Here is a 19,157-nt window from a genome sequence, read left to right as displayed (position 1 = left end):
AAGGAAGTGTGGAATATTAATTAATTTTGATATGTACTGTGGCTATGTGACTAGGTTTGGTGGTTGTGTGTTACTTGTTTAGTTTTGTGGCATTTTTTATATTTGTTGTTTCTTGCTTCCTCAAAATTGAGAGCTAGGATATCAACATTTTACATCGGTAGTTTAGTTAACTTGTTATTCTAATGCATGTTAGCTCCTAAATAATACACATGACAGATGCACCACAGCACATAAACCTTTCTTTTTGGGAGGCAGTTATGGAAATTTTTGGTTGAGACCTAAAAACACATGGAAGATTAGAAGAATGACTATATGGCCATGTCATGTCAGCCATTTTCATCTAGATTTGAAACTCCCCTGTCTGTGAGGTTTCTTTGACTCCTGTTATGTATATATATATATTTTTTAAAAATAGGTGAGCAGATTTTATAAATATAAGTATTCTAGCCATCACTGATGGCTTCATTTGTATCTAGTAGGTTTTTTTATTTTTCTCTGAACATCACGTTTTGAAAAGTTTTAGTAACTCTCATAATCCAGGAGAAACTGGAAGATTTCAAAATGCTACCTGCATGCATATAGTGTTTATTGTTAGTTGAAACTGATGAGATATTGCATCCCTGGAGTTTCATAAGTGACTCAGTGCATGTAAAGCAGATAGTATAATACAAAAGTTTGGATAATGCCAATCAACTTATAACAGATGGTTTGTGGCTTATATACCCTGGCACAATTTTTTCAAGCTCATTCTAATTTTAATATCAATCAGTACTTTTGCTTCAATTTTGTTTGAAATCTGCATTTGCTAATCTTTCTTGAGTAAAATTGAGTGAGATATTTAGCTTGTACTGGGAATTAATAATATGCATGCAAGAGAGTAGGTTTTGGTGGTTCTGTAATTGATAGACTTTTAGCATTGTTTCCCATACTTTTGATACAGAAGAATGCCCCCCACCCAATATGCTAAAGCAATAGTTCCCATCCTTGTCTTTCCTTCCAGTGATGGGGACTTCCATTATGAGATAATCTGAGACATTTAATTTGCCAGTAATACTTAAAGATATTATATTCTCCCTTTTTATATTTAAGCTCTTATCTAACGATCCACCAAGCAAAATTCTACGCTCCGGTGCAGATTCCCTAGGAAAAAGCTACTGCCCTTCTCCCTTCCGTTTATTTCTAGTTGGTGCCAACTTCACACTGGCAGTCTTTTGTTCATTTTTACTCTGATTGGTACTGTCATCTTAAGAGATGTTGTAATAGAGCCTGTGAGTAACGTTACAAAAAGTAGTATGGGTGCCAGAAGGGGAAAAGGGTTACTCGAGAGCAGGAATCCGATGATGAGCAGCAGAGAAAGAAGATCCTGGACATATTTACAGCATCTACAGATGAGGAGTCGTTTGAGCAATTCTCTGGGGATGATAATGTTGCAGACAGTAGTAGGGAGGTCCTGCCTCCCGTGGCGCGCATCCTGGCCCAGCCAAGCTGCGTGCGGCGGGAGTCCTTCCAGGCTGTGGTGAAGACCCAGCCTGGAAGGACTGCCACCACACGCAGCCTGGCTGTACCAGGGCACGCCACGCGGGAAGCGGAGCCAGACCTGGCCACGCCTCCCACGGTGCACGACCATGCCTCCCGCGGCACGCGACCACGCCTCCCAGGGGCTCAATAGCGCCCCTGGGAAGATGGTGCCCAACGCGGGGGCGTGGTCAACGTGCCGTGTTGGGCCGGGCCTGAGTATGGGTGTCAGAAGGGGGGAAAGGGTTACTCGGGAGCAGGAATCTGATGATGAGCAGCAGAGAAAGAGAATTTGGGACATACTTACAGCACCTACAGATGAAGAGTCGTTTGAGGGATTCTCTGGGGATGATGGGTCAATGAGTGAAGGATAAGAGAAGTGCAAGCTATTTGTGAGGCACCAACAACTAGTGATACCTTTATGGGGTTCTCTGGGAGTGAAGACTGCAATCAGGGAATCTAACTGATTCTTGGGGGGATCTAAGTGTTGACAGGAGATGGAGAAATTGGAGGGAGAGTCAAAGGAATTCACGTGAAGAGCTGGGAGCAGGTGTGGGGGATGGTGATGATCCTCTGATGATGGTGCTTTGGATTCCTCCTGCTTCGACCTTGGACTTCGGCTGACAACGCTTCTCTTCTTGCAACTCCCTCTGTTAACCATTTGTGTACTGTGCCTTTTGTTTTGCCTTAGAGCACTTTGTTTAACTTGTTGCTTTTTGCATCCAGTTGATCTGGATTACATTTCTGTTTACCTTTTGGACCAGGTCTGGTTTGGGTTTTTGAGTTTTTGACCAGTGGAACTGCATTTAAGTATCCCTGCGTCCTTTTCCTTTTGTTTCAACAAACTCTGTTTTGAAGACACTTTTAAGCCTTCCCCTTTAAGGCGTCTGTGATTCCAACAAGAGACATGTCCTATTTAAGGAGAGTGCGGGTTAAACATCAACATTTGGGGACCTGTTTTTAAAACTTACATTATGCGTTAATTAAACATGAATTGGGACATCCCTAACTCAGTGTGGTACAATTAGGAATGCTTTACATTTTGAAAAGTCATTATAAAAGAAACTCATCAATATAACAGTATGTGTAATTGGTGTTCTAAGGTTCATTAGTCAACGATCTCCAGAATGTAAGGAAAACATTTTTATGAAAGTAATTACACAGTTTAGGATGAGTAATTAAGCTATATTCCTTAGATAAAGATGTTTGGCTTTCATCCAATGCATCTGGGCTGTGTGGATGATCTTTCAATTATTTGCAGTGTGTAATACGTGCATATGTAAGTATGTCTAGCTGATGGCAGCCTGACAGCTGAGGCCAGTGTCTTATTCAAGTCTTAATTCTGTTTTGGGGAGGTGTTTTATTCTCTCTTCCCCGCCCCCCCCCCCCCATTTTCTGTCTTCTCCCAGTCAATAATAATGGCTGTTTACTTTTGTTTAATTCTTTATTGCTTAGAGCAATAAAGGTGGGAAGTTTTATTTGAAAGTCAGAATTGTTATAACCTGGCTGTTCAGATTCACATTTTACTTCAGAGGAAATCAATCTTTCTTCATGAGACTTCTGCTAAACCCAGTTGTTGCAATTTGCAATGTATATCCTCAGTTTTGTAATGCGAATTTCATATCTATGACAGTCTTTAGTCTGTGGCCCCTTTGACTCTATTTCAACCAAGAATTGGTACTGAGTCAATATGAAGAGGCTGTTCATAGAAGACAATTGAAGAACCAGACTTCCAAGGAAGCCACTTCCTGTTGTTGATTTTCTTCCTGACTAACTTGTTGGATATCCTACTTTTTTGTTTACTTTTATACATTTTGTAAGCCACACTGTTTGGCAGGCCAGATCTGTATAAAAATATTTAAAATCAAATGAATGTGGCCTAAACAATAACAATACAATTTTCAAAAACCTTTCCTTTCCTGTATTTAATTCTTCCCAAATGCAGTTAGGACAACAGCTGTTTGCAAGCATAGACACAGTCTCTTCAAGAGAATAGATATTGGCTGCTTGAACAGTTCAGACTCTATAGATCAGTCTTCACTTCACATTCTTTTATAATATTGACTTGTGTTGTTATACCTTTTGTTGGCATTTTAATAGAAAAGGATAACTGTTAATAAAAGGTGGTTAAGTGAGAAAAGCAGAACGTTAAATGAAATTGTGCATGATTGGTATTTTGTAGAAGGTTAATGTGTAGGAGGTATTCTAAGGAAAAGTGTGAGATCATGATGAGAAAAAGATTAAGTTTTTGTAGTTTTATAATTTTTTCTTGTTATGTTTTGAATGTGCAAGGTGATAGATGTCAGCATAGCCAAAAGGCTCGCTGTGATTTTATCCAGGTTTGATTAGTATACAGTGACTTTTCTTTTAATTTAAAGGATTTATTCCTCACTACTTGGTCTAGCAAGTCCCTCATTGAAACATAGAACAAATACAAATAAAATATTTATTGTAAAACAAAACTAAAACATCCACTTATTATATACTTGTGTATATGTTGATCTCAGATATAAGTCAAGGGAAGGTTTGAGGGCCAAAATTATCAGTTTTCATATGACTTAATGGGTCACTGGAAACTCCAAAATGGAGTTAGTCTGACTTTCCTTGGGAGAGACTTCCAGAATTAGGGTGCTACTTCTGAGAAATTCTTGACACATAGACCCATTAACCTAACCTTACAAGGTGGTGAGATATGCAACTGTCCCCTTGCCCATAGACATAAAAACAAAACAATCCATCAAAGCAAAAACATAATTAAAATTAATAAAAAGACATAGTTAAATATAACAATCCAGATAAAACTACAATTCAATAAAACATAAGAAAATAAAGCAGAATATAAATCAAATCAGGGGGTGCTGTGGTTTTTAACTTTGAATATGTTTTAATGGAGTTTAACTATTAATTTTTAAATACTGTTTTAATACTGTTTATATTTATATTTAATGTTTGCATATTTGTGTGTGTGTATGTATGTGTATATACACACAGTAAAACCCCACTAAATCGAGCCAAATTCCTCCCCGCCCCCCTTACTCACCCCGCCAGATCCCAGTGCTGCCGGAACCCAGCCGGGTGAGTGAGTGAGCGAGGGATGGAGGGTGGGCTCGCTCTATTGCTCCTCCGCCATGCTGGGCGCCGGTGCTGCTGGCCCCAGCATGGCGAGGGAGCCGAGGCACGGGCGGGTGGGTGAGCAAGGAAGGCTCCAAAAGTCCTCCTCGCTCACCCACTCGCTGGCTGGCTCCTCCTGTGTTGTTGAAGGCTTTCATGGCCCAGATCACAGGGTTGTTGTCAGTTTTCCAGGCTGTCTGGCCTTGTTCCAGAATACAGTAATTGCTACATAACTTTACTGTGTATTGAACTGCTTTTTCTGTGGATTTGTTGCAAAACATGATGTTTTGGTGCTTAATTTGTAAAATCATAACGAAATGTGACATTTAATAGGCTTTTCCTTAATCCCTCCTTATAATCCAAGTTATTTGCTTATCCAAGCTTCTGCCGGCCCGTTTAGCTTGGATAAGTGAGACTCTACTGTGTGTGTATGTATACACACACACACACACATACACACACACACACTATATATATATATATATATATATATATATATATATATATATATGTGTGTGTGTGTGTGTGTGTGTGTGTGTGTGTGTGTGTGTGTATGTATATGTATATGTATATATATATATATTGACATGGTAAAATGGTGCCCCTTAATAAAATGAAAAAAATCTAAGTTTTTTAAAACTGTTTTGTTTGGAATATTTTAAAGTATGATAGCTAAATTTGTGGATAGAGAATCAGGAGATGTGGAAAGCCAACAATATATCATTTAGAACGGATTTTTGATACCATGCTTAGATTAATTTGCTTAGTTCTTGATGGAGAACTGTAGTTATCCTTGCATCATGTTAGGTTCATGCAATATGCATCTGCTCATTAATTTCAAACTTTTTAGATCACCAAAATCTTTCTGCTCCAGGTCCTGTGATATAAGGGACCCTTGCAACGTTGATCATTTACTTTGGCCATCAAATATTGAGAAGCGGTTTCATTTTAATAGTTACCAGGCACAAGTTATCCGTCTAATGTCAACTCCCTTTGCTCAGTTGCTCAGAGTCAACTTGGCTGATCTTCAAATTAAATTGTGTGCGTTTTAGGTTCTATCATTTTCAACTATTAAATTATGGATCAGTCTTCCTCCCTTGAGTCTGTACAGATAACTCCCAAAGAATATATTTGACTTAACACACCATCCTTTGAGATTCTAGTTTTGGTTTTCCAGGATTGAAATGCATGTATGTCTGCCGTCCTATCTTGACAATTCAAATTGACTTAAGGGATATACACAGCACTTGAATAAATAGCTATTCCAGTAATCAAATGCTTCATTTTCATGTGTTTACAACATATGATGAATGCAAATGGCCATTCCCCTAATTCTCTGCCCACAAATTCATGTCTTTATTATTAAGGCATTGAATGTTTGCTGTTACTTGTTGGAGACCGCCCTGAGTCCTCTTGGGGAGACAGGGCAGGATATAAAGATTATTATTATTATTGACACAAAGACATAGTATGACATGGCAAATGAGATATATATGCTGGATTTTGTATCACAAAATCACAAGTCGAATACTTCCCAAGTGTTTAGGACTGTGATGTATTTTTGGATGATAGGCGCAGATCCCAGTAAGGTGGCTTTTTGCAGTTGGCAGATCGTAATTTTGTCAATGTTTATTGTTTCCAAATGCCGGCTGAGATTGTTTGGCACGTTATTACAGTTTTTGAGAAAGGACGACTAAATCAGTATATCATTAATGCTAAATTTTAATTTAAATTGTTTATGGTTATAAATTATTTCATTTCAGTCAGTTCATTTATAAATGACAGATCTCGACAAACCATGTTTTTGAAATGAGATTCTGGGCTTGTGGGGTAAGCTTGTTTCCTCTGGAATTCATACCCTGTTCTCTTTTCGAGGTGTTAGCAACTGATTCATGTCATTGTCATGTTGCCTTTGAGTTATAGTTATCCTATTCTCTGTGTAAATAGTAGCAAACCGCAGGAAATACCCAAACCAATATTCCTATTAACTATAGTGGCAGTTTCTGGCTTATGAGAGATTCTGTTTGCATATAACATGGAGGACAGTGGTGGTGGAGAATTGCCTAGGAGGGAAAGCCATGCACACCCAATTTGGCTCCCACTTTGTGTGTGTGTATACCTACTCCACTATCAATTATTTCTGTGTTGGTTTCCATGAAGAATATAATTAATGCCTTAGAGCCCTAATACTTTCATAACCACAGAGCGTTTTTTTTTTTTTTTTACTCTTTGAGACCTTTCAGGGATAAGCTGTCATTCCTGATACAGCAGATATGAGTTGGACACATTGTTTATTTGGCTGAAAATGGCTTGGATAGAGATTTATATCAGTGTTTATCAAACTTGACAAAGTCAGTTTCAATGTACCCAATTGTGATGACATTCCCCTTATTACAGCTAATTTAATCAATTAACATACAATGAGCTTCTGCTTTCTAATTAACTGAGTGAGAAGCTTATACTGTGTATTCTGATTCTTTACTTATTTATATTGGTATATTTTCATTTAGATCAATAAATCAGCAGATATTTTATCTGATGTTTAATTTTACAATATTTAGATCTGGTTCAGACATAATGCTTGGCTTTTCTAGCTCTGTCTTGAGAACAAATAAACCAAAGATATGAACTTTCCCTTATCCTCCGTAAAGCAAATTTCATTTCTTCCCCAGTTCTAGTAATTCTTTAAAATGGGAGAGGGAATTATCTGACTCTCCAGATGTTGGTGCATGGAGTATAACCTGCCCTAACCAACTGATGAAGAATTCTGGCAGCTTCGGTCTAGTGTTAACTGGAGGGTGACACGATCCCCAATCTCAGTTTAGAGTACATATTTGCAGTAATTTAGATCATTTTAAACTATGCTGCAAATTAGCAGGATCCCAAACTTTAATAATTACAGTTGTTCCTCCACATTTGCAGGTTTGTCTTTTGTGAATTTGGTTATTTACGAATTTTTCCTCCAAAAAACATACGTTTTATCAATAAACTGGTCATCACATCATTTATATTCTTCCTTTTCCCAAGTGAGGCTCAAGGCAAATTGTGGGACCCAAACTATTTGTTTTATATTTTAAAGGATGGAGAACAAGTTTACCAGGAGACCTTCAAATTGATCTTAGTGGGTATTCTTGAGTAAACCAATCTCAATGAAAGACTGGGACTTTAAAGAAAAGTTGGGAAAAGGAACTGCTGATTTAAAATGAATCAAAATAATTTTCCTACTCTCAAAGACTGAATAAGGTTTTTTTCTTTATTAATCTTACAAGGGTTGATGAGCTTATCTGGTGCCAAGATGTTTCTGTTATTAGCAGTAACAATTGGGTGAATGACCACTTTTATTACAGTCACTGTCACAGCTTTTATTTCCTGCATTTCATTCTCCTCATATATGTAGACTTGAAGCCCCGGATAATGCTTCATTCATCTCAGGATACATAAGGAAATCTTATTTTGTACAAGCTTCCATAATAACATATTGGTTAGTTTTAAAGGTGATTTGTTGCTTATCATTTGTCATTTATGCACATATAAAGAGTACCATATCAGAGTCATACCAGGAGAGTTCTTTCTAGGAGAATGTATATTTTATTCAATGAAATGTTCTTACTTCTTTTGCTGAAAAGCACCATCCTGAAAAACTTGTGTGAACTGGTTCTTGCCATGTTTTGATGTGTTCAACATATGACACATGTTTTGTTTCTCTCTTTTAAAGAAAATTAATGTTGTCTGATCTGTTTCCTGTCTTGATATAGACCACAGCCTCTCAAGAAGAACATGAAGTTGTCCTGGTTAAAACCGATAAAACTGGAGGAGTTTGGCCTGTTAATGCTCCACATGAATCATTCGAGTCTACAGGCAGAAGGAGGAAAAAGCAGGTACTGTGTGTAATATTTTTTTTAAAAATTCTCTTCTTAGAATATATTAACAAATGTATTGTGTGTGGGGTAGGATTTGAGTTGGATTCCCACAGGGAAATATAAGAATTGTGCTATGTCTTTAAAATACTTACCAGTGTATTGCACTCAGATTCAAAAGTACATTCCTTTACATTATCTATTATAATAGTTTCAAGCAGCCTTGCATAAAAGTCTATTTTATTGGTGGTTCTGATGAGAAATTCTTATATAAGTCTAATGAAGTTTTGAAATAGTAAATCATACTGAATTAATCTTCATTTCTTGTTATTCATTTTCAGATCACGACTCATGTCGACAAGGAAAGGGTTCGGTATTTTCAAGATGATGATAATCTGAGCCTGAAGGATTTGGTCAGAAATGAAAAGATGAGAACAGCAGAGGATCAAAATAGGCTTTTCATGAGAATGGCATCAAAGGTAAAGCTGATATACTTGAATTTATATTAAACCTGAACGAGCATTTCCAATACTTTGTAAAGAAATTATTTTCCATTTCCTGACGTTTATGAAAAAAAATCATTTAAAAGGTCTGAATGCAATTGTTAGTCCAAATAGAAGCAATGGAAATGTTGACTTAGCATGTTACTACTGATTCAATAAATCTTTGTGCCTTCAATGGAATATGGTAAAATTAAGTAAATTCAGGTTAGTACTGTGAGTCATTCATTTATATTTAGATAATATGTAAAGATGTTTCATTTGTATAGATGGGAATCCTGTGGTATTTACAATTTATAACACATTTCAATAAAAATTAATAATAATCATTAATACCATAATCCTATGTGTGCTAGAAGTATATCCCACTCTCATTAAAGCAATTTACATCTAGGTGTATAGGGTTATAGCCCTATTTTTGTCTAGCGGTAATTTTCATGAAAGTTGGTGTTCCATGAACCCAGTTGCTAGGCATGTGTATAATCTTAAAAACTCTAGTGGAAGCCTACTTTTCCTTCTAAAAATCTGGCAGATGGTATACTTTAGTGGCGCTCGTTATTTGAAAGCCTCTAGCAGAATAATGTGCTGTGTTACAACAGTGAGAAACTAATTGTCAAACAGAAAGAAAATGGCAGTTGAGACTGAGATTCTGTAATGCACAAGGGGGCACTTGTGGTGATTCCTATGTCACTGAACCACAATTCCCAACATATCGTACCAGAAAAACAAAGGGTGACTTTGGATGTAATCAAAACTTCACAGGAAGCATTGCTACATAACAGTCTGGGCAAGATAAGATAAAAAAAACCTAAACTTTAATCAGAACTGAGCTTTTGGCATCCACTTTGTTTCCAAAAATGTTGATATATGTTACAGTAATCAGAAGCGCTTGCAAAATTACAAAGACTACACCCCAAAATACTATATGCTCTGTTTCAAATGTTAACCTAAAGATAAGGTTTTCCGACAACAACAATCAATGCTATCAGTACAGTTGTGTGTGAGAGGCAATTAACTTAGATTTTACAGATGAATAATGCATTAGTGATTAGTCTAAGGGCCATGACCTTTATCTTTTTACCTGTCATTTTCTGGACTACGGTTGGAAATCAGTTGCTCTTGTAACTTCACTACAAATCCCCTTGATTATTACCAGTAGCTTCTTACCTATCTTGTCTTAAGTCAGTGTGAAATAATAGCATTATAGAGTATTAGCTTATTTAGAGAAAGAGAGAGAAAACAGTGTACATTTCAGGATTTGGAAACAGATAAAGGGCTCTCCACTTAGCTTTCTTGTGTTCACTGACAGGAAAAAGCCTTGAAATGTTGTCCTCTAAAGCCCCTTGAAAGACTCCAGTTTTATCTTTATGTAGCCTAGAGAGATAAGTGACTGGACCAAGATCCATCTCCACTGGATGAGAATGCAAAATCTGTGGTGTCCTGGATTTTCAATATGTGTGCAATTTTAATACATTTTTAATATTGCTTCTTGAACTATTAATGTATGAACTCTGAAATCAAACTTTAAATGGAAAGGTACTGATTTCATTCCCCTCCCTATTTAGCCCGAGTTTCTGAAACTGTTTTGTAATTTTTATTAATGAAGTGCAGAGAATTGACATGCAAATAATGACTTTCTCTCCCATGCTTTCATTTGGGAGAGAAATGAAAAATATCAGTTGAAATGAATGTCATCTTTAAATTGCTGAAGTCTAAAAATGATATTCTTCCTAGAATATGAGAAAAGCGGTCCTTCAGCTTTGTGCGGGACTTTCATTAATCTTTTAAACTGAATTTCTGGCTTTGGTGTGTCTGTATCATAAGTAGAAAAGTTAATGGAAAAGTGTAAGTATTTTACATTTACATTAGGCTTTAAAAATCTTTGCTAATTATATGTACTATGGAAAGGGGATGTTTGTTGTGTCCTAAGTTGGCATTTAAATTTACATTAAATTACTGTCTAAGAACTTTACTGGAATGAAGGTGAAAAAACCAATCTGTTCTACATTTCCTCCATTCATCCTTTATATTTGGGAGAGATTGAAACCGTTGCATAAATTTTTATTTTTAACCCACCAATTTTCTGCAGGGAATAAGTGAGCTTATAAAGAAATAGCCTGCCAGAGGAACGTTTGTGTTCTCAAGGAAGTGCAAATTTGCTTTTGTAGGACTTCACACATCTTGTTTAACAACAGTAGACAGAGCATACATGGTTCAGTCTTATTTCTCAGTGTCTTTATCTTGTTCTGAATGTTTGGGGTAGGCAGCAGATTCCAATGACAATCCATTCCCCTGCTGCACTATATCTAGGGACAGGGTTAATGGCTTCTTGGCTTCTGATACACTTGTATAGAGGCTGCTCAGGTTTTGAAATCTTGCTCAAGGAGTCATAACTTTTAATGCTATCCACATTTTTGGGCCCATGAAGGTGCATCAGCTTCAATCTGAATTGTTTTGGAATTTTCAAATTCACATCAAAGTAGTTGTGAATGTCCTGCGTGGTAAACAAAAATTGGTTTTGCTTGGATACATTTCCTAAAAGGAGCAAGGTTAGAATTTTTGCTGCAATAGAAATCAGGGTATGTATATCATGCATTACCACAGGCTTGTGGATATGGCTTGTGCAGTCTAGTATTGTAGCAAACAGGAACATTTTGCTACTTCAGTTCTTTTCAGTTCTTTTATTTATTTTTCCCTTTTGGATGAACTAGAAAAGTTGGTAATGAAAACATACTCTGGCTTATTCTCTGTGTATTCGGTAAGGAAATCCATTAGATTTGATTTGTTTGTAAACCTGTCCAAACAGATCATTTTCAATCTTCATTATGTTTGGTAGAAATAACTTGTGTAGGTTGAAGACACCTTGGAATAAAGCAATCTTGAAGGAAAAAGTTGGAATCAAAAGGAAAAATAAAAATGGCAAACATGAAATGCTCTTTTTGTAAAAAACTGCTTTTGACACATTTGGAAATTAAAAATCAGGTACTGTTGGAAAGAAGAACCAAACAAAAGAAACAGTATCATAAGTTGAGAATTGCTAACTGATAAAGCTCATGGTTTCACTGCCATCCATATCAATCTTTGCTTTGGGAAAACTGAAATTGCTAGGAATGTATAGATTTTATTATAGATGTTGCTCAGAGGAGCAGTAGGTCGAAGGCCAGTCATGATCTACTAGATCAGTGTTTCTCAAACTGTGCTCCTCCAGGTGTTTTGGACTTCAGCTACCACAGTTCCTAACAGCTGGTAAACTGGCTGGGATTTCTGCGAGCTGAGTCCAAAACACCTGGAGGACCACAGTTTGAGAAACACTGTACTAGATGATCACTGGGTGGTATACAATAGAACAGCAATTAGTTTCCTGGTAGTTTAATAATAATAAATCTCCAAATGCAATACAAAGGTATTTGGCTACAAATGGGATGTTACAATGTTACAGTCTGCAACTTCGTAAAATTGTAAGGCTTTTAAAAACCAACAAAATACTCACCTTTCTCAATTTAGATGTAATTTTGTTCTTCCTTATGCATGCCTTCCATATGTGTGATCCAAAAGACACAGTAGACCTCACCAATGCATAGATATGTAATTTCTAGCCCCAATTGAATGCTTTTTCTAGATGTCTGTAGTAGCTATTTACATTGTTTTACTTGTTTAGTGAATAAAATCAGGTCTAAAATCAGTTAGACCTGGCATACAGTCTGTATTCTGTTATTCTGTTAGCATTAAACACAGTTGGCCTTTCATTTATCTCTTCTTGTGTTGCATGAAAGCTGAAGTGCTCTAGGTACCTGCCTGATACAGTGCTTTGTAAACTCTTGCCAAAATACGTGTGGAATAGCATTAACATTTCTTTTCATTCTGCTATCGTTACTTTGAACGATAAAATATTGATAAAGATAATTTAACATATTAGTTGTCTTTTTTAATAGGAAAAAGCTATTGGCAAACATTTTGTTACAAATTAGCCAGCAAACACAGATGCTAGCTATTATAGTAGGGCTTAAACTAGAAATGATAATTTATATAATGAAACCTTATCATTACAACATTTAATTAAGACCAGAATTAAGTCAGTAATTAAAAAAAATAGTTTCTGCTAAAGGTGAACATCAAGAACAATTACATTATTCTGCACGTATTCCTAGCTATTTGGCTGAAAGCTTTGTTGTTCACAAATACCGCTGATGTTCTATTTTGTCAGTTTCTTGTAATATATTTGGACTACTACATTCCTTAAATATAAATGCTGCCATCTAAAATGGATGATGTGAATGTTGCCATGGCAATTTTACATCACATTGATCCAGTTTACACAATCTATATACTTTTCCCCCTTTCTGGCAACTTTTCAAAGCAGCAGTAACTCTTTTACATTCATGTATAGGATGTATCTTGAATTATTATTGTGTTAGTGTTCTTACAGGAAGAAATGAAAGTTCAGTGGGTGAGTGTGAGGAAGAATTGCATCAGCTGCCAAAAGGTGATGAATGGAAAGCAAGTTACAAAACTAGTAATAAATATAATTAAATACGCACGTATGTGTTATTACATGATTTTATATAACTTTTGGCCTTTTCTTCACTATTTTTAAGATAGCATTCCTACTCAGAGTAGACATTTTAGTCCTGGCTGTTGCTTCCTCATCTATGTATATTGATGTTCTCTTCTAATAACATAATATTTTATATGAGAACTAATTACAATAGTTATATAACTATTTCATTACCACATTCCCAAAACACTTGAAAACTGGAGAAAGGAGAAATAAAAGTCTCACATTACAATTGAGAATCCTATCTAGTAGTAGTACCTCTGTTGCATTCACCTCACTGTACCCTCAGGTAATCTGATGAAATAGATTAGTGGTCTATGAATCTTACGTTGTTGTTGTGTGCATTTAAGTAATTTCTGACTTATGATAGTGCTTAGGTAAATGTGTAATGGGGTTTTCTTGCCTCCCGGAGCCCCGTCCAATGTTCAAACGACTACACCATGCCTGCTGTTGCAAAGTTTATACCATAAATGAATATGAATTGTTTTTAATGTACTGCAACTCTCATCATCTCTGTTGCAGCAATCTAACATGGAAGTTTTACCAACCCATTACCTGACCAGTACCTTCAATTCATATGCTTTTAAACTTCTTGATAAAAATCTCACCTTGGTTTTTAATGATTTCACATACCTGGGTTTTCCTCCTATGTATGTGTGTTTTTAATGAATATGTTAGAGAGCAGATGCTAGTGCAGCATCTCAGTCCTGTAGGTACTCTTAATAATAATAATAATAATAATAATAATAATAATAATAATAATAATAATAATAAAAACTTTATTTATACCCCGCCACCATCTCCCCAATGGGGACTCGGGGCGGCTTACATGGGGCCACGCCCAAAACAATACAATATAAACAGCATATAAAAGAAATTAAATTACATTCTTGATGGTTCTGTGGGAGGAAGGTGAGTGAAGGGTCTTCCTAGGCAAGCATTGTTTTCATAATGGCAGTCCAATTGTGTCTTCCTCCTCTAGTTCTTAGCAATTAACATGCAGAGGCATCTTATATTGGTGGTGTATTATCACTGTCCTGCCAAGTAGCTATTGATGGTCCTCTCCACAATGAATTTATCCATGTTTGATGGATTTTAACTATGAACTTTTTAATTCTGTTTATGATAAAGTATCTTGTTCTGAATAAGGCTAGATGAGCATTCATGTAGTGATGTCAAGTGAGTACACAGCTAAGATGAGGACAATTAGCCTTCTCTGTCTTACTTTAAAATTTGTTAATTAATTTTTGAATTAATGTAATTAAAACCACATTTATTGATAATCATATGTTGTTAATAATAATCTGTTGGCATATATAAACAATACTAGGTTGTGAGGAATGTGCTGACCTCATTTTTAGTCCACATTTGGAAATGATCTTTCTAAATTAATTTTTCATTCAATTTTTGCAGTGCGTCAAAGATAAAATTTGAGTATTTTGCTATAAACATACAGATTGAAATTAGGCATTTCTTTCCCCCCCTAAAGCAAATGACAGCCTGATTAACTTCTTTTGATATGGTTCCCAGAATTTACAAGTCTTTTGCTATCATTGTCTAGTATGAAGTAGTAGTTTTATCAGTGGTGTGGTTTATTGCATTGTAACCATCATGTTGTGAATTTTCTCACCTTGTGTGGATTGCATTGTTCCTTTTTAAAAGCTTTATGGGGAGTATTTATGTGGTTTCTATAGAAACCTCATGAAAATGTGTTAAAGACCTGAATTACATTGCAGAGTGCAACACATCACTCTTCTGGAATACAATATGGACAGTTTTCTTGAGAGTGTTTAATGTGACACATCAAACTTTCTAGGCTGTTAATGGTCAGGGCAAAAAAGTGAAGCAAGTTGAAATTGGTATACAAAGCCCCACCCCCACCATTTGCTTTCTTTTGCTGCTGATTTTCCTGAAGTAAGACCTAGAAAAATATTATGTAAAGGAGTGACCCCTTTTCCTTTACTTGCATCTTCCAAATAATCATTCCTTACTTACTGCAGTCCTCCTCCTCCTCTTGGCCATCATTTCATCTGACTGAATTCTGACTTAGATGTGTGGTATCGTGTTCATATAGCATATTGGAAAGGGAACATAACACAACTCAGGTTATTAATAGAGAATCATAGAATTATAGTTGGAAGGAATCATAGTCCAACTGCCTGCCATGCAATAATACAGAAATAAAGGACTTCCAAAGGAGACCCGTCCAACCTCTACTTGAAGACCTCCGAAGATGGAGATTCCACCACTCTCAGAGGCCATTGCTCCAATCGTGATCATTACTGGCTGTTAGGAATTGTGGGAGTTGAAGTTCAAAACACCTCGAGGGCCAAAGTTTGCCCATGGCTGGTCTGCAGATGACTTGAACTCTTCCAAAATGTATTCAGATTTTTTTTCCTCCACCAGCCTCCTTTTTTGTTATGCTTTCCTTTTAGTGGCCAAACCTATAGACACAACTATAGTAGGATTAACTACTATGCTAAATGTTAATGTCATTAATTTTTGATGGAGATGAGCAGCCAAAATGTACAGCCTTTTCTTAAGTTAAGCTTAATTATATTGTTTACTGTAGACAAACTCCTACAACTTTGTATCAAAAGTATGTATTTTTTACAACTATCCTTTATTATCCTCCCAGTGTCAGTGCTGCTTTAAAAAAGCTCCAGCTACATAAAGGACAAGAAGGCTGGGTGGGTTTAAAAAAGATTTTGTAAAAATTAGCTTGTTTGTCAGAGGCTTGTTAACTGAGATATGACTACTTTGCTCCACTCCCGAACAAGTCTTAGCTGTCCTTTTGCTGTTATCCTTCTAAAATCCTTTCTTGTACATTCACTCTGTTGGTTTGCATCCCAGAAACAAGCTTGCTCTATCTTTTATTTTACATCTTTTCAGATATTTAAATATGGCTATCATATAGTCTCTCAGTTTTCTCTGTTCCAGGCTAAATATATCCTAACTTCCTAAATCATTCCTCATAGAGCTTGGTTTCCAGACCTGTGGCCAACTTGATTGCTCTCCTATGAATATGTTCCAGCTTATCAATGGATGTGCCTAGAACTAGACACGATATTCTGGGTGAAATTTGCCCACAGCAGAATAGAATGAACCAACACTATGTTCCTGTTGATAAAGCTTATAATTGGATTAGCTTCTTGACTATACTGTTGCACTGTCGACTCTTCTAAAACATCTTGATCATTTTCACGTGCTTTATTTTCAAGTCATATATATTTCTTTATTCATTTTCTCCTGCTTGAACAAATGCCCTACAATTATTCTTGTTCTTGTTATTCTTGTTGAAATTAATTGTGTTATTTTTGTTGCTGTCATTTTGAAACCCAATTCTTCCTTTGGAGCTGGGTGGCTAACCCTCCTAATTTGGTGTCATCTGCTAATTTCTTCTGTTGATTCCTGTTCTTGCATCTTTTACATATTCCACCATGTTACTAGAATGTTTTCTTCCCTTCTCACCCTAGCTTCTTCTTCTGTTATGATTTTCTTTAGTAAAGAATTTCTAAACCAGTATTGCAAGGGTAGGCAAGCTAGGTGCTTAGGGACTAATTTTCTGCCACAGGCTGCAATTACTGCCAAAATCCTCTCCATGGGGGTAGAAAGCTGGAAGAAAATAAAAAATTATGTTTTTGGAAAACAGACTTTAAAATGTTTAGCACAGTAGAGGCTATGTTTTATTTAAAATGTTAATTATTCTTCCTGGAGGTTTACAAGGCTTTTTTCTTTGCAAAAAAAGTGTTCCAGGAGTAGACTGAGATGGGAGTCACAGACAATACCAAGGATCATACTTTGTCCGTGTTGGTCATTGGCCAGAATCTTAGAATATGGATGCCAGATATGTCTATCTAATGAAGAATATAAAAACTCAGATTGAATAGGGTTCTGTTTCCCATACTACACTAAGATGGCTAAATCTTATTCTTGCTCAGTTTTCAGATAAAACCGATAGAGACTACTACACTCTGGATGACATGTTTGTTTCCAAAGCAGCAAAGGGTGAACAGAGTGGGGTGGAGGAGGGAAGACAGAGGAGCCAAGCCATCCATGAGCATCGGCAACTTGCTGCACGTATGGAAAAATGCCCTCACTGCTTCGGTAGTGCTGAGCTTCCAAAACATCTCATCATTGCAATTGGAAACAAGGTAAGATAACAACATAGTCAATCTTGATGGGAAGAAATGAAAGAGGTCTGTTTTCTCTGCAGTGGTTTTATGAGATTAAAAGTAAGATTGCTTCTTGTGACATGAGTTATTGTCTTTCAATGTCCCTGACCTTTCCAATTAAGAAGAAAGAGTCACTTCCCCAAGAATGTAGCAAAAATGATCTGACTCTGTCTTGAATGATCATGTTAATCTTTGTCAGTCCTTCAGATTTGCAGATGACCTTGCACCAATGGCATACAAGAACTGAATATTTAGGTTGCATAAAGGGGTAAATAATTGGGAAGCCAAAGCAGAGTTCAATAGTAAGAGGGAAGGGGTCATTGAGAGGAAATTGAAATTAGAAGCTTAAAGAAAATAAAACCCACAAAGTCAAAGCAAAGTCATTAATCTATTAGGCAGCTGTATGGTCTCTTCTCTTTTTAAATCCAGCTTTTAAATTGTTGCAAAGAAAATACGGAACTTTTTGCCTTGGACCTTTCAATGATCCCAGCCCCAAATATTCAGTTTAGGATATACAGTATGTCATTACAGTAACATAATACACATAAGGACTAAGTTTGCATTCGATTCTCAAGTTGAACCAACAGCTAAACCAAAATTTCCACCAAACACATTTAAAGCTTAAACAATAGCAACAACAGTACTTCACCAAAATGAAAAAGACATGCTAAATGTTAATGTCATTAATGTTTGATGGAGACGAGCAGCCAAAATGTACAGCAGAATAGCGCAAGGAACAATCTACTGATACTAGTGAACTATCTCTTTGGCTTTAAGCCTTAGCTCCAGTATTTTCTGTTATTAACACCATATATTTTCCATTACTCCTGCCTATTCCTTTCCTCTTATAGTTATATTGATGCAGTATAAAGCACCGTACTTTATAATGATGTCCATGTTTCAAAATGTAACAAAAAGTTACATACACATAGTCAACCAAAAGCCCCTGTAAATGAAGAGTTATGTGATATTGTGTTGACATTTCAATGGCAGAATCTTTACTTAGCAGAAAGGTTCCAGTTGGATGGGCTGTACTATTAGCATTCCCTCTGAATTTAGAGCAGTGGCTCCTAACCTTTGGGCCTCCAGGTGTTTTGGACTTCAGCTCCCACAATTCCTAACAGCTGGTAAACTGGCTGGGATTTCTGGGAGTTGGAGTCCAAAATACCTGGAGGGCCAAAGGTTGGGAACCACTGTTTAAGAGGAACCTGGAGTAGAACCTTCAGAACTTTAGAGGTTAAGAGACGATGTAAGACTGGATCTACTTACATGGAAGTCTGATGATTTGTTTAGTGCACTGCTCAATACACTTTTCTGGCTAATAAAAAAAAGTTTATTAGAATCTAAGTCTCTAAGACAGTAGAAGTTGTTTTTGAAGAACATGTCATTTGTTTAGAGGGAGGTGTTTCTCTCACATAGTTTAAAGGACAGCAATATCTCTGCA

The 19,157-nt window shown here is 36.4% G+C and overlaps 1 protein-coding gene across 5 annotated transcripts in view; it reads left to right on the top strand.

Moving 5' to 3' along the window:
- cwf19l2 (CWF19 like cell cycle control factor 2) overlaps positions 1–19,157 on the top strand; it is an 89,635-nt gene that overhangs the window by 47,546 nt on the left and 22,932 nt on the right. For all 5 annotated transcript variants that reach the window (XR_010004066.1, XM_016992657.2, XM_062974597.1 and 2 more), the window contains 3 exons: positions 8,382–8,504; positions 8,825–8,962; positions 17,480–17,692. Coding sequence is in view for 4 of the 5 variants with exons in the window: in XM_016992657.2 (XP_016848146.2) it covers positions 8,382–8,504; positions 8,825–8,962; positions 17,480–17,692 (474 nt within the window). In the remaining variant the exon portion in view is untranslated. The remainder of the gene's footprint in view (positions 1–8,381; positions 8,505–8,824; positions 8,963–17,479; positions 17,693–19,157) is intronic.

Source organism: Anolis carolinensis, chromosome 3, assembly GCF_035594765.1.
Source record: "Anolis carolinensis isolate JA03-04 chromosome 3, rAnoCar3.1.pri, whole genome shotgun sequence".
NCBI classification, from domain to species: domain Eukaryota; kingdom Metazoa; phylum Chordata; class Lepidosauria; order Squamata; family Dactyloidae; genus Anolis; species Anolis carolinensis.
The sequence above is the reverse complement of the archived record's forward strand: the minus strand, read 5'-3'. Positions and strand labels throughout refer to the sequence as shown.